The 15,535-nt window shown below is 37.3% G+C and overlaps 1 protein-coding gene across 7 annotated transcripts in view; it reads right to left on the bottom strand.

Moving 5' to 3' along the window:
• Window positions 1-15,535, bottom strand: part of LOC149556360 (phenylacetaldehyde synthase-like) — a 191,595-nt gene that overhangs the window by 64,057 nt on the left and 112,003 nt on the right. Inside the window, exon 11 of one of the 7 annotated variants that reach the window (XM_089830652.1) lies at window positions 2,952-3,105. The exons of the other annotated variants lie outside the window; for them this stretch is intronic. Within the exon in view, the coding sequence (XP_089686778.1) occupies window positions 3,066-3,105 (40 nt within the window). The 3' untranslated portion in view covers window positions 2,952-3,065. Of the gene's footprint in view, window positions 1-2,951; window positions 3,106-15,535 lie in introns of those variants that run through there. 7 annotated transcript variants of the gene reach the window in all.

Here is a 15,535-nt window from a genome sequence, read left to right as displayed (position 1 = left end):
CTAAAGACACACGGTCGTAGATTTCCATCACAAGACTGAAATCCACTAACGGTCAAGGAAATTGGCAAGAACAAGCTACTTGAAAGAGAATGAATCACAACTAGAGACCCAAACAAGTTGTGAACTTAGGAACAAGAACAAGTTCATATCAAACTCTGAACATCACAAATGTTAACTCAAAGAAATCAAGGATCGTGGAATCAATCAATAGACTGAAATAATGGCAAACTAAGAAAACTGGAAACAGAATATTATTGGTTGATGCAAGATCACTCGGAACCTAATATGCTCCTGAATCAGTTGTTCATAACCATAAAATCAGCATTTGTCCCATACCTTTGGTTAGTGTTTCCATATGGCTCATTCTTCTCTTCTACAAAATTTGGTTTCTTAACACAAGTCCTGATCTATCAAGTATACCCCTCTCAAAAATTCCAACAAAACCTATTATAGAAGCTATCTCATAGCTACAAACTACATTAGGTGAAGATTGATCAATAAAATTCAGAAATTAACTTCCTCCTCATCCTCAACACACTAAAACTCCTTACTGTAAGAAATGTTGGATATACTATCAACTATTTCATCCCTATGGATTTCATTAATGCCTTCAATAATTCGCTTAATCTCCATGATCCTTATATTAGTTCCATGTTTCATAGGTTTTTCTCTATATAGTGAGAAATGAGCCATACTTAACTGGTGGCAAAGATTGTCAACCACCTTTTCCTAGTCTTCTGCAAACTTGATAGCCAAATCGCTATGCATGAACAGCTGCATGTAATATGATACCCTTTTTACCTATAATTCTTCAATTGTGTGTAGCTACGCACTAGTGACTCCATTCAAAACTCCCTTTTCCTCTCCTAAGTTTGAGTTTCCCAAATAAGATCTGCAATGTATTTAATAGAAACATCTGCCCTTGATAATACTCGCAAAATCTTCTCCTTCGCGACTAATAATTGGTCATTCAAATCTGCAATGCTTAAGGCCTTTTCTCTAAGTCATCAAAGTGACTTGGCCACTCACAACATTACATTTTCTAGTTTTCTTTTATCTATAGGAACACTACACCCATCAGTATCAGCTGACTCAATGGACGAGACCATAAAATCCTCACGTCAAAATGGTGGGACAGCATTATGATGAACCATAGATTCATCCAAAAACTCATTTTTTTAACAAGGTTTATCAAAAATAATCTCCAAGTCACCAATATAGAGACTTGTATACCCCTCACCTACAACAATGACGAATTCTTTTTGTTTCAACTTATTCTGTCATTGTGTTAGAACCAAACTTTAGCAGCCGTGCCTTCTTTGTTGTCAGTCCATACTTTCTTTGCTGACTTATCTTCCTCTAGCACCTTTGCCATTTTACTTGTGCTTATGTGATTAGGCTGCCATGGCACTTCGCAGGAAAGAAAAGTTCTTGTCAAGTTAGTTTGTTCTTGCTGCATTCATGAATTCTTGTATTGGAAGACTATTTTTCATTAACTACTTCTATCTCTACCCAACAAAGGTTTCAATATTTTCTCACAACAAAGTATCACTCTTCCAACCAATTGCCCCTCAACTAATAGGAATCCAAGAATTCCCTTCTTCCAGTTAGTCGACATGATAGAACACAGAGATTGTGGTACATCATAATTCTCATCAATGAACAAAACCATAATTGTTTGTATAGCTGCAGTAACATTATTATCATGATCTTCTGTAATGGAAACAAGGAAATGGTGAAACATGCTAGGCATTAAGCTTCTACAATGCCTCTGTTAAATACCTATCAATGTTACAATACAGATATTTTAAGTTTTTCTATATTTTAATAACCTTCCCTGCATGTTTTTACAGTCGACTCATGTCATCCCCTAAAAAATGGCCCAAAAAGTACCCCAGACCAGAAATATGTTGCCATCCCATTTCATTCTCTTCCCCAAGCTTGAGTGAGAATAGTCATAAACCAACAAAATAGATTTTCTCACAATATAATGATATATTTTTAACTAACCAACAAGTGTGGCCCCCTGCACTGTAAAGTGAAGCATTGGATAGATCTTGTATGTGCCATGCCACTACCCAATGAGTCACTTTTACAGAAAAACACTTTCAAAGAATAACAAGATCATCAACTGGTAAATTCAGTAACCGATCCAAAAAGAGCATATTTGGCTAAGTGCCTCACACTATGGAAGATCAATTTTGCCTTCAAAAAAGAAATATGGAAAACAACAACTCTGTGCTGGCCATTGATCCTAGAACAAGATCACTATCAAGAATTGGTACTAGATCACAAAAATTGATAAAACTTGGACCAACTTAAATGAGATTTTTTTTTACCAAAGATCACTATGAAACCAAGGTACCATCAAGTGCTTGTCTAATAGTTGACATTGCAAAGAGTGGCTTCAAGTTCAAGGAGAGTTTATTCTAATGGTCGATTCAACGGCAACCCTTTAGCGTAGACTCCAACCAACACACCACCCACATTCAAGCACATGATGAATAGTCTACTTAGGCCATTCACAAATTCTTTTTTCGTCATCTGCTTTGATGATTTCTCATTTTTAATAAGACATAGGAAGAGAACCTGCAACATGTTCAACAAGACCTTTTCGCTAAAATTGCTATATAGACAACTGCTCTTTAGATATTGAAAGAATCTAGTACCTCTACTACATTGTTGACAGAGATTCAGCACATGTCAACCTTGAGAGCACTAATCTATGCATCTTAAAGGAAAATGTTCTTTCATAAAGTTTCAGATCCATGCTTAGTAGCTAAAAGGAATGGATGATAGCTTTTCTAGCCATTACAAGATTTTGATGTAACTTTACTTTTCAACTTATATAATCAAGATAAATTTCTTCCAAAACAAACTTAAATTTAGGAAACGCTTTTATTTTTCCCTTAAATTGGAAAAAGTATATTTTGTGAGGCAAATTAATCTCCTTTGGAAAACAATAACTAAATTAGCCTACACTCCAACCAACACACCACCCACATTCAAGCACATAATGAATAGTCTACTTAGGTCACTCACAAACTCTTTTTTCATCATCTGCTTCAATGATTTCTCATTTTTAATAAGACACAAGAAGAGAACCTGCAACATGTTCAACAAGACCTTTTAGCTAAAATTGCTATAGAGACAACTGCTCTTTAGATATTGAAAGAATCTAGTACCTCTACTACATTGTTGACAGAGATTCAGCACATGCCAACTTTGAGAGCACTAATCTATGCATCTTAAAGAAAAACATGCTTTCATAAAGTTTCAGATCCATGTTTAGTAGCTAAAAGGAATGGATGATAGCTTTTCTAGCTATTACAAGATTTTCACGTCGTAACTGTATTTTTCAACTTATATAATCAAGATAAATTTCTTCCAAAGTAAACTTAAATTTAGGAAACGCTTTTATGTTTCCCTTGCATACAAAAATAGTATATTTTGTCAGGTAAATTAGTCTCCTTTTGTAATGTCTCCTTTTTAGCATTCATAGCATGATGTTGTCGTTAGCCTACTTCCCCACGGTCCCGTAGGCTAACTAGGACACAAAAGGGGCTTAGAAGCCATTTGGCCTAGATAGTTTCAGTTGCAGGTCTTTCTGAGGGGTTTTGAGGCAACTTTGGGCATACTTACTATTTATAGTAAGTCATCTTGGGCATGGGTGGACATCCAGTGGCAATGGTATGTCGATGGTAATTGTTTAAAATCGGCAAGAAGACTTGTTTATCATTGATAAGATTTGTTTTGCATTGATAAAGCTATTTTATAAAGTTAAATTTAAATATTTAACTTTATTAATGCATAGACTATAGTTTGTGGGAAATATTTAAATTAAAATAGTCCCTTTTATTTTATAACACATTGGAGACATAAGTTACATAAAGGGAGTTATGTTTTATCCCACATTGAGAAAATGAAGAATGGAGCTCTTGTGAGAACACTATAAAAGAAATGGAAGAGCTTCTTTTAAGTATGGTTGGAAATATCAAAAAAATTGGAGAATTTTCTGGAGGTTATGTCTCAATAGTTTGAAGGACGAAATCCCTTCAAGCTGAAAATCTTGACGCCATTGAAAGATATAGTCTTGAGATTCAACAAGGTAGCAATCCGAAAAAGCAGAAACAAAAAAGCAGTCCGAAAAAGCGTAACCGAAAAAGCAAGCGGAAAAAGCGGAATCGAAAAAAGCAAGCGAAAAAAGCGGAACTGAAAAAGCAGGTGGAAAAAGCGGAATCGAAAAAGCAAGCGGAAAAAGCGAAACCGAAAAAGCAAGCCGAAAAAGCAATTCGAAAAAGTAAAGCAAAAGGGGCAACATTGAAGGAAAATTATTACAGCCATCTACAACCAGGTTCCCTTGTTAGTATTGTTTTTTTTAGGGTATTATAAGTTTCAGCTGTAAGTGTGCATTATACCAGCATTGTCATTTTGGTAATCCATGTAAATGCCAAAGTCTTGGCCATATTTCATGAGTATTGTATTAGAAATTTGATTGCAATAAAAAAGATAATAGTTGCTGGTGTCATTTAAGCAATTCAATCTCATTATTTATCAGCTAGATAGTTTGCATACCAACTGTTTGCAAAAATGCCAGTTGCTTGTAGGTGTTCTTTTCTCATGCTTAGATCATAATATATGCATTGAATATTGTCAAAATTAGGAGCACACTCATGTTAGATCATTGTGTAGTTCATTGTAATCTTCTATCACTAGATTCTCATTGATGCAAATTGGAAAAAGGTCATTTAAAGCAAGCTGAAATACTATATCAGTCATATGTCTCTTGCATGTGAATTCTTTGATGAAATTCCTTGAGCTTTCATTAGCATTTTTGAGGGCAGATTTGAGGAGGGTCATTACAGTGGTATCAGAGCTTGCTTGCAAAGTGTTTGACGAAATGTCAAACAACTAAGTATAAAGATTTTTGGTGTTTGAAGAAATTATAACCTATTGGGGTCATTACAGTGGTATCAGAGCTATAAGTCCTGCCATCCTATGGAGGTCTTATAGGGAATTTGGAACAGCCAGATAAAGAGAAAAATGTTTGACAAAATGAATGTCGGTCCAGATCAGGGAAAGGAAAGATTCTTACAATTATTAGACACCTTAGCACAGAGACAGCGATCAGCAGAGCAAAGAGCACAGGAACAGAGTCAGAGATTTGAGCTTATGATGCAGATGATGGCTTGTCAAATGGGGTTGAATGCTAATGTGGGTGGAGGAAATAATCAGAATGGTAATAATCAGGATGGGGCACATAATGGAGGCGAACAAGTTGGGAACAATTTCGGTCATGCACCCCAGCCAACTAGGACAGTGAGTTCGCGGCCCATGACTCCCATATTTCCTCCTAGAGCTCTAGAGCAGCCCGTACCAGAGCCCCAGATCACTGATATACAGGACCAGCTGAGGAGAGATTGGGAAGCCGGAGGTCCAAATTTTATTGCTGCAATTACCTTTAGGGAGTATATAGATGTGCGGATGAAGCATATGCCACGTGGACATGACAGGAACCAGAGCTATGAGCTACAGAAGAAAGTAGGGAAACTTCAGTTACCATATTATGATGGCTCGGGGAAGTCTACAGCAAGAGCTTGGGTTCAAAAGCTTGACACATACTTTCAAATGAACCCTATGCCTGAGAAAGAAGCTATTAAGTATGCAGCAATTCACCTGGATGGGTTAGCACACAAGTGGTGGCATCATGGTATGGTCACTATGGGTCATGCACACATTACCTCATATGTGGAGTTCTCGGAGAGACTGATTGAACGCTTTGATAGGCCTAAGGATCATACCTTCCCTATGACAGGCAGAAACTTGTATGAGGAGTTTAACAGACATGCAGATTCGATACAGGGAGACTTCAGCACATCTTCAAGTAATGGTTTATCTGCATCATCTTCACAGGCAGAAGGGGTTTTAGATGTTGTGCAGGTTGAGCCAGTTGCATCAGAAGGTGATATCATAGGCACATCGGATTGCATGATTGACACAGATAGTGATTCCAGTACAGTTGGGCTGGATGAAGTTACAGCAGTTGAGGATACTGTCATGTTTGAGGATAGTACAGTTGATTAAAAAGTGAGCATTCAGGACTTTGCAGAAAATGAGTATCAAGCACAGTTGGATGCTTCTTCACATGAGATAGAGGCTAGTAGCTCTTCACTTGGTTTGGCAAGCCAGCCGAAGACAAGGGACAAGGATATTGTCGCGACTTTATCTCATCATGACAGGATGTATGGATTGATTGAGAATCACATTTGGATGATTCAACTACAGGAGAGATAGAAAGGAGTCACAACAGGTTCTTCTTGTGACGACTTACAGCAGATCAAGGAAGGCATGGAAGCAATGAAGGTAAGTTACATACACCGACTTTTAGATCACGATCATCTCCTTAATCTTGCAGGGATCTATTTAGATGCATTGAAGAAGAAGGAGGAGGATGACCAGCTTTCTCATGAGCTAGAGGATACTCGGAATTCCTTGGTGTGTCTTCAGTTGGCTCTCCAGGATTCTGAGAGACATGTGGACGAGCTTTGTCTTGAGGTGAGCTCAGTTCGAGAGTTAGCACTTATAGCAGGGACTCAGTTTTCTTTTACAGTCAGGTCACATGTTGATGATTTCTCAAAGATGACAGAGTTTACAGGAGAGTCCCAGGATCTAATTATTACAGACGACACCCAGGGGGATGTTGTGGATAGTTTTGAGGACTTAGTTTCCTCAGCAGTTTTTTATGGTACGGAGGGGTTGGACAGCGATGCTACAGTTTTTGATACTAGGTATGTTGATATGAGCTTTGGAGTTGATTCGCAGGATATGGATGGTAATAGTCTAGAGACTAGTAACTTTGAGGATGCTCCTTTAGACAGTGTGTTAGAGGAGGTTTGTAGGAGACAGTCTAGCCAGTGCCATCATGTGTCTAGTCAGTTGAGAGTTAGTGAGCGAGACATTTCTATCGCTTGCCAACATTTTGACGCTGCTCGTCAATTGTTAGCAGTTTATGGATGGGGTTGTCCTACTACTGATGAGCAGGGAGGTAGTTAACTTTCCTTGACAAAGATCCACTCTTTATGGGAGGCTATTCGGATTCTGAGACAGGATTATATGCAGTTGGTAGCCAACAGAGATTATCTTATGGAGTGGGGGAGTACAGCATACGATGCATTATTGGCCAAGGAAGATGAGGTGAGTGAGCTTACTCAGCAGCTCGAGGTGACTTCTGAGATTCTTGAGAGTACACAGTTGGCTTTCGAGGAGTCACAGTTTCATTTGGCTAAGGTGATCATGGAGTTAGAGCGACTGCAGTCTTTACCAGATTCTGTACAGTCACAAGCTGTGGTGTCTAGTGATCCGAGGATGTCCATGGTCGAGATTGTCAGAGATAGTGGAGATGGGTATGCATCCACCCTTGATACTAACATTGGCATATCGGTTCCGTTCCTACTAGAGTCAGGTTCAGTTGAGTTGGGTGCTATAGCAGATTGTTGTGGTATGCCTGACATGGTGGTGGCCTCTAGTACTGATGGCACGGAGACTAGAGATGTTGTATCAAAGATCGTGTGTGATGTTGGTGAGCCGGCAGTTGGCATGGTTCTTGCTAGTGATACTACTCCCTTGGCAATGTCTTCGAAGGTAGTAATCAGTTCCAGCTTGGTTAGTGATCGATTGCAGTTAGTTTCATCTGGGTTGCAGTCTGAGCCACTGACTAAGATTGGCGCATTCTATCGGCATTACACTGTGAGGTATGCTCATCAATTTACCTTTGACGACCATGTTGATGAGATGATGATATGGAGATATACTTTGATTCCTAGTGCTTGTCATCAGTTATGGGATGGTTTGACGCCACAGGATGAGAGTTGTGATGGGCATGACATGGCAATAGGTTCTGTGGTTGATAGCTTGATAATACATGACTTAGAGAAGGAGTTTGGGAGTGATGCTTCAGCGGTTGTTGTTATTGATTCTACTCCTTTGGTTATGACATCTCCTGACTTAGCTGGTGATCAGTTACAGTGGGTTGTATCACTTGTTCATGGTGATCTGTTGACTGGGATTGGTTCTTTTTATCAGCATTATACTGCAGGGTATGTACATCACTTAGCATTTGATCCTTGTGTTAAGGAGTTGGTGGCAGGCAGATTTGGTTTGGGTTCCATTTCTTGCTGTTTATCTTGTGATGTCTTTTCACCATCAGTGGTGCATGGGAGTTATGGTTATGAGACAGTGGCCCGTAATCTACAGAGTTGTGTTAACTGCAGTAGATGTATAGTGTGTGGATTCTTTGTATTTGGTGCAGTTTCATGTGGGAGTGGTCACCATTGTTGCAGAGTTGGATTGTACATTCCATATAGACCAGTGAGATGCGTTGATGGTATTTACTGTGTTGGCAATTTGGGTTATCTACTCTACTTGGGTTTTGATATTTCGAGAGCTTGTTTCTCATGGGTTCCTAACTTTGGAGTTTGGGTGAGTTGTATTCGCCAATTTGATTATGGATTCCTCTTGGTTAATTTTCAGAGGTTGTTGCAGGAGCCTATGTTGACTAACAGCAGTATAGTTCATGACTACATTTGGGATCCAGGTGGATTGATTGGGTTGTTGTTCGGCCATTGCTTGGGGACAAGCAATTTTGGGAAGGGCGGACTATAATGTCCCCTTTTTAGCATTCATAGCATGATGTTGTCGTTAGCCTATTTCCCCATGGTCCTGTAGGCTAACTAGGACATTAAAGGGGCTTAGAGGCCATTTGGCCTAGATAGTTTCAGTTGCAGGTCTTTCTGAGGGGTTTTGAGACAACTTTGGGCATACTTACTATTTATAGTAAGTCATCTTGGGCATGGGTGGACATCCAGTGGCAACGGTATGTCGATAGTAATTGTTTAAAATCAGCAAGAAGACTTGTTTATCATTGATAAGATTTGTTTTGCATTGATAAAGCTATTTTATAAAGTTAAATTTAAATATTTAACTTTATTAATGCATAGACTATAGTTTGTGAGAAATATTTAAATTAAAAGAGTCCCTTTTATTTTATAACACATTGGAGACATAAGTTACATAAAGGGAGTTATGTTTTATTCCACATTGAGAAAACGAAGGATGGAGCTCTTGTGAGAACACTATAAAAGAAATGGAAGAGCTTCTTTTAAGTATGGTTGGAAATATCAAAGAAATTGGAGAATTTTCTGGAGGTTGTCTCAATAGTTTGAAGGACGAAATCCCTTCAAGCTGAAAATCTTGATGCCATTGAAAGATATGGTCTTGAGATTCAACAGGGTAGCAATCCGAAAAAGCAGAAACGAAAAAGCAGTCCGAAAAAACGGAACCGAAAAAGCAGGGAGAAAAAGCGGAATCGAAAAACGCAAGCGGAAAAAGTGGAACTGAAAAAGCAGGTGGAAAAAGAAAAATCGAAAGAGCAAGCAGAAAAAGCGGAACCGAAAAAGCAAGCCGAAAAAGCATTTCGAAAAAGTAAAGCAGAAGGGGCAGCATTGAAGGAAAATCATTACAGCCATCTACAACCAGGTTCCCTTGTTAGTATTGTTTTTTTTAGGGTATTATAAGTTTCAGCTGTAAGTGTGCATTATACCAGCATTGTCATTTTGGTAATCCATGTAAATGCCAAAGTCTTGGCCATATTTCATGAGCATTGTATTAGAAATTTGATTGCAATAAAAAAGATAATAGTTGCTGGTGTCATTTAAGCAATTCAATCTCATTATTTATCAACTAGATAGTTTGCATACCAGCTGTTTGCAAAAATGCCAGTTGGCTGTAGGTGTTCTTTTCTCATGCTTAGATCATAATATATGCATTGAATATTGTCAAAATTAGGAGCACACTCATGTTAGGTCATTGTGTAGTTCATTGTAATCTTCTATCACTAGATTCTCATTGATGCAAATTGGAAAAAAGTCATTTAAAGCAAGCTGAAATACTATATCAGTCATATGTCTCTTGCATGTGAATTGTTTGATGAAATTCCTTGAGCTTTCATCAGCATTTTTTAGGGCAGATTTGAGGATGGCCATTACAGTGGTATCAGAGCTTTCTTGTAAAGTGTTTGACGAAATGTCAAACAACTGAAGTATAAAGATTTTTGGTGTTTGAAGAAGTTATAACCTATTGGGGTTATTACACCTTTGAAAAAACACCTAACTACATTATATAGCATCAATATGCAATAAACGCTAACAAGAGTCTCTGAAGGGATCATATATTGTTTTGAGTTAGTTGATCCTGGTTTGAATTGTGATTCCATAACTTCTACAAACCATTTGATATCGAAGGCCTCATTGATGACCTAGTACGTTATTTCAGCTTGCTAACTTGATTTTCTTCTTCTAATGAATTTGTTATTTGATGGTCTAAACAACAGCCAAAGCCATTCGACAAAGTATGATTTGTTTTTTCTCAAGTCCTCTTTACTAGTCAATGATTTTGGTTGCGCCATTAGCCCATTTTACCTTGTTCCCACAGACAAACTAGGTTTTCTATACGGTCAAAGAATGTTTTTGGCCTAGGTGATTTCAATTTCAAGCTAATCGGGTTGTTTTAGTGGGGTTTCTAGGCACTCACTATTTTTAGTAACTCGGCAAACTCATCATTTTTAGATTTAATATAAAGTGACTTTATAACTTAAGCTGATATTGTTAATGTCACTTTATTATCTATGTGCACTTTATTTCCTTAAGTGGTGGAAATAAAGAAATAGAAATGGGAATGCGAAAAGTCACCTGTTTGTTCTTAAAAGGGAAGATGGTGCTCATTTCCAGCTACTTGGCATGTGATTTGGATTCACTTTTCTCTCTTAGAGAGTTATTCTTAAAAGAAGCTTTCAGCAGGTGAAAGGATGAAAACCCTCAAGTTTGGGCAGTGCATGAAAACCCATTGTCAATTGGAGACATCCCGCACAAGTTTCACATTGTATTCCAAGTTCTTATTTTCTTATATCCAATCTTGTTGTAGTGTCTATATCTACAATTGGATTTCTGGCTTATTTTATTTAAGAACTGACAATGAAATACATGTATTTTCTGGTGGAGATTTTATGCAATAATATATTGGGACTGCTTTATCTGGTTGTTTATTAAAGTTTGTTGGAAAAATTGGAAAATCATTGCATGGAGTTATTTGATAAAAATTTATGAGTTTACATTAAGGGTTTCGAAACAAATATCCTATTAGGGGTATTACAGTGGTATCAAGGAATTGATCTTGCCATATTGTGAAGGTTATTTAAAAAATGATTATAAAGAATAAACACAACAGCTTCAAAATTGTAGCCAGTGGATTGCGTCTTGGTATAGACTCATGAATTTTTATTGAGCAATTAGGGCAGTCTTATTTGACAGTGGATTAATAAAGTTTAATGATTGTCCAAGGTTTTCTAAAGTCTAGCCGTAAGTATCATTTACAAATGTTAAAATCAACACTTTAGCATTTCTTTCCCTAGTATATATCTCAAAAGGTTGGTATTTAATGCAAAATAAAATATTAAAGGAAACTATAGTGGGTTTGCCTGAGATAATAGTAATACGGAATTACATGGTAGAAGTTTTTGTTTGATAATTATTTGTGGAAGCTTTATATCAGTGCAGGAAAAAATATTTGTATATTGCGGCATCAATACTTCGTATTGGAAAAACATGAAGTTTAATGCGGGGACTTTTTTTTAATGTGAGACATATATATTTTCATAAATATGTGTAATATATATATATATATATATATAAATTTTTTTTTTTTTTTTTTTTTTGGAGTACAAATTCTTCATTGGATGCGCACCAAGAAGGGAGCTATTATTGTTTACGGATATGTTGGAAATTAATGATTGCATTAATGCTACCTATCTAAGGTTTCAATTGTTTCTAATGTTGGGCATGACATTCTTATTATAATTATTTAAAAGGTCTGTCAATTATCAAGAATGAAGTTTCAGAATCAGTATGCATTGAATGTCTCTCTACATGTTAATGTAATTTTTATAGAAGAGTGAAATGTCCTGAATCGCGTGGAAGAGTTGTGATGGAGTTGGAAGTTGTTTCCAAGAACTGCTGAATTTAACTGAGAGTTGGAATCATTTTTAATTTAGCATGAGCATTACCGTGACTCATTTTAGAGAACGCGAAGATTCTTGTGCCTCATCCACAGTGGAAAGACTATATGGTCTTCAAACATGAACCAACATAAAAACACCCAATAGCTAACATTACCTTTGAGTATTGATGAAGTGAAATATTACATATTGGACATCATTTCTAAGGTATCATGCTTACTTTGAAGTACCCAGTTGTCTCAAGGGTCAAAGTATCTTCAGCTTCAGCTATAGATTGGTTCGAGCTTCAATAATATCGTGGAGACTAAAAGTTTAAAGAAGAGTGGAGTGTTGGAACATTTCTTGTCTGTTAATGCTTAGTTCTTATTGTGGATGTACCTAGAAATATCCTGAGTTTGGAGAAAACCAATTCTTCTTCCTAACCTCACTGCAAGTGGAATCATGGGGCCATGAATGTCTATTAGGCATCATTACACAACTGAACGCATGATCATATTGGAGCATTTTTAATAACTTTCATCTTTCTGGAGCAAACTGAAGATGCTATTATGGATGCGTATTATCTAGAATAGGGATGCATGATGCACAAAAATATTCATTGGACGAGTTCTGAGTCTAACAGCAAGCAAGAGTTTTTTAAGACATATCTGTACACACAGATTCAAGTAAACTGTGTATTACAACGTAAGGGAGTCGACTGAAATAATCATTGTGGAAATCAAGACAGACATCATTCTGGTGTTGGAGACCATTGGAGGACGTAAATATAACATTAACACACCTCTCTCAGAAGCGGTCCATGAGCAGTCCCAGGTAATGTGATTCTTATACAGATATTGGAGCATTTTTAATAACTTTCATCTTTCTGAAGCAAACTGAAGATGCTATTATGGATGCATATTATCCAGAATAGGGATGCATGATGCACAAAAATATTCATTGGACGAGTTCTGAGTCTAACAGCAAGCAAGAGTTTTTGAAGACATATCTGTACACACAGATTCAAGTAAACTGCGTATTACAACTTAAGGGAGTCGACTGAAATAATCATTGTGGAAATCAAGACAGACATCATTTTGGTGTTGGAGACCATTGGAGGATGTAAATATAACATTAGCACACCTCTCTCAGAAGGGGTGCATGAGCAGTCCCAGATAATGTGATTCTTATACAGATTGTAATGTCCCAATTTTAGCAGTTGACCAAGTGTGTGTGCGTTAGCCTTGTTTTACATGGTCCCGAGGGCTAACGAAGGGTTTAATGGGATCTTGGAGTGTTTTGGCCTAGTCATTTCCAGTTTGGGCCAAAACGAAGTTGATTTACTCAGTTTCAGGCATACTTACTATTTTTAGTAAGTCGGCAGGATACAGTGCAGGTCAATTTTGGTGATTGGATTCGATACTCCTCGGTGAGAGCTTTCCGATGAGCTATCACTCGCATTATTCGGAGTCCGATTGCTAATACATTTTAATGCCTGAAGTTTTATTAAAGTAACGTCTAATTTAACTGTAAAATATTAAAGTGTTACTTTAATATTTATTTTATGGTGATGTGTACCCAAGGGAGACATAAGGGGTATTTTAATATATGTTTTATATTCCACATCTTTATCCCGCATTGCCCATATGAGTTGAGCGGACCCGTGGGAATAGAATAAAAGGAAGCATTTGTAGCTTCATTAGGGAGGTTGAATATGAGAAGAAATTGGTGTGTGAGTTGCAGCTCCGTTCTTGGCATTTGAGGACGTCTATCCTCTCTTGTAACATTCTAGACGTCATTCCCTTGGGGTTTGGCCTTTGGAATTTTTTGTTATTGGCTTCATTATCAGGCAGTTTAGTTGCATTTCCGGCTACAGGTAGATTTGATATTTTGCTCATATCTTCTTCACTACTTGTCCGACGCTTATGCCGCTTGGAGGGAATGGTATTATGAAGGTAGTGGACTGATTGGAGGACAAAGTATTGTAGCAGCAAGTTCGTAAGCATAGGCTGGAGTATTATGACAATATTGCTGAAGTAATTAGTGAGTTGATAAATCTGCCATGTATTTGGTTTTATGAATTCTGAGAATAACATTTTATTAGCAGCAGTTCATTTCCACTTTGCATATTATTGTAGTTTCTTTCTTGTTTATGTTGTATGATACCAATTCCATGCACGAAACACAACAAACAAATAAACGTTTGATTTCCAGAGTTATAAGGGGTTTTAAAAAGTTGAATGCAAACTGTTTGACATAATTCCTTTCAGCAATTTGGTTTAGTTTTTGGGACATCCAAGGGTGTCCATTACACAGATATTGAAGCATTTTTAATAACTTTCATCTTTCTGGAGCAAACTGAAGATGCTATTATGAATGCGTATTATCCAGAATAGGGATGCATGATGCACAAAAATATTCATTGGACAAGTTCTGAGTCTAACAGCAAGCAAGAGTTTTTGAAGACATATCTGTACACACAGATTCAAGTAAACTGTGTATTACAACTTAAGGGAGTCAACTGAAATAATCATTGTGGAAATCAAGACAGACATCATCTGGTGTTGAAGACCATTGGAGGACGTAAATATAACATTAAAACACCTCTCTCAGAAGCGGTGCATGAGCAGTCCCAGGTAATGTGATTCTTATATAGTGCTCATTCTTTTCCTATATACTTTGCATAATTGCCAGTAAGAACTCATCTGAAAAGTGCAACACTTGTTTGGAATCCATACATGATCATTGACTTGTATATTGTCATTTGTAAGTCACTCTTGTAGCAAATCACCAAATTACCAGCACATGAATTCTGAATTGATTTCTAGTGAATGATTATATACTAACCTTCTAAACCAAAGAGTTTAAATTGGTTCCATTCACTTGGATGTCTTTGACAAATTGTCAACTCTGGAATCGGTTATAGTTAACATCTGATTATCATTTGAATGTGTTACTACTGGATACCACATAGCCTGAATGAGAATGTTTACCAAAGCTAGTGCCAGATCCTGAGATTGTTATCTCTGCATACAAGAAATTATCAATACAAGAGTCCTTGAAAGGAAGAAAGTGTTGTCATGGGGAAAATGCATGGTTTGGAAGAAGTTAGAAACTTCCTCCATGGAACCAAAATGACTTACCTTCCATCAATTATATGGACTTCCGTCCAAAGCTGCAAAACAAGAATGATGCGGCAAAGAACTGCTCTGAATTGGCCTAGCATCTTCTTGCAAAGGATAGGTGCAAAATTTTGCATAACGAGTTTTCAGCAGTCAAAATCCAGGTTGTAGGTGGTTTGGAAAAAGAACAACCAACTACCACTTATTTACAGCCTTCACATGATCAGGGGATAAATGTTAATAGTGGCACAAGTTTGTTGACAGGCAGTTTGGAGGTAGAGCGATCTTATAGGGCTGCTTGCATTAGTGCTCTTGATAAGAATGTTGATAGCCCTTCTGAGGAAGTTGACCAATCAGCCAACGATGG

Source organism: Cupressus sempervirens, chromosome 5 (genome assembly GCF_028749045.1).
Source record: "Cupressus sempervirens isolate cs-2001-9-10 chromosome 5, ASM2874904v1, whole genome shotgun sequence".
In the NCBI taxonomy this organism is placed as follows: Eukaryota; Viridiplantae; Streptophyta; class Pinopsida; order Cupressales; family Cupressaceae; genus Cupressus; species Cupressus sempervirens.
Note: the sequence above shows the minus strand (reverse complement) of the source record. Positions and strands in the feature narration are given on the sequence as shown.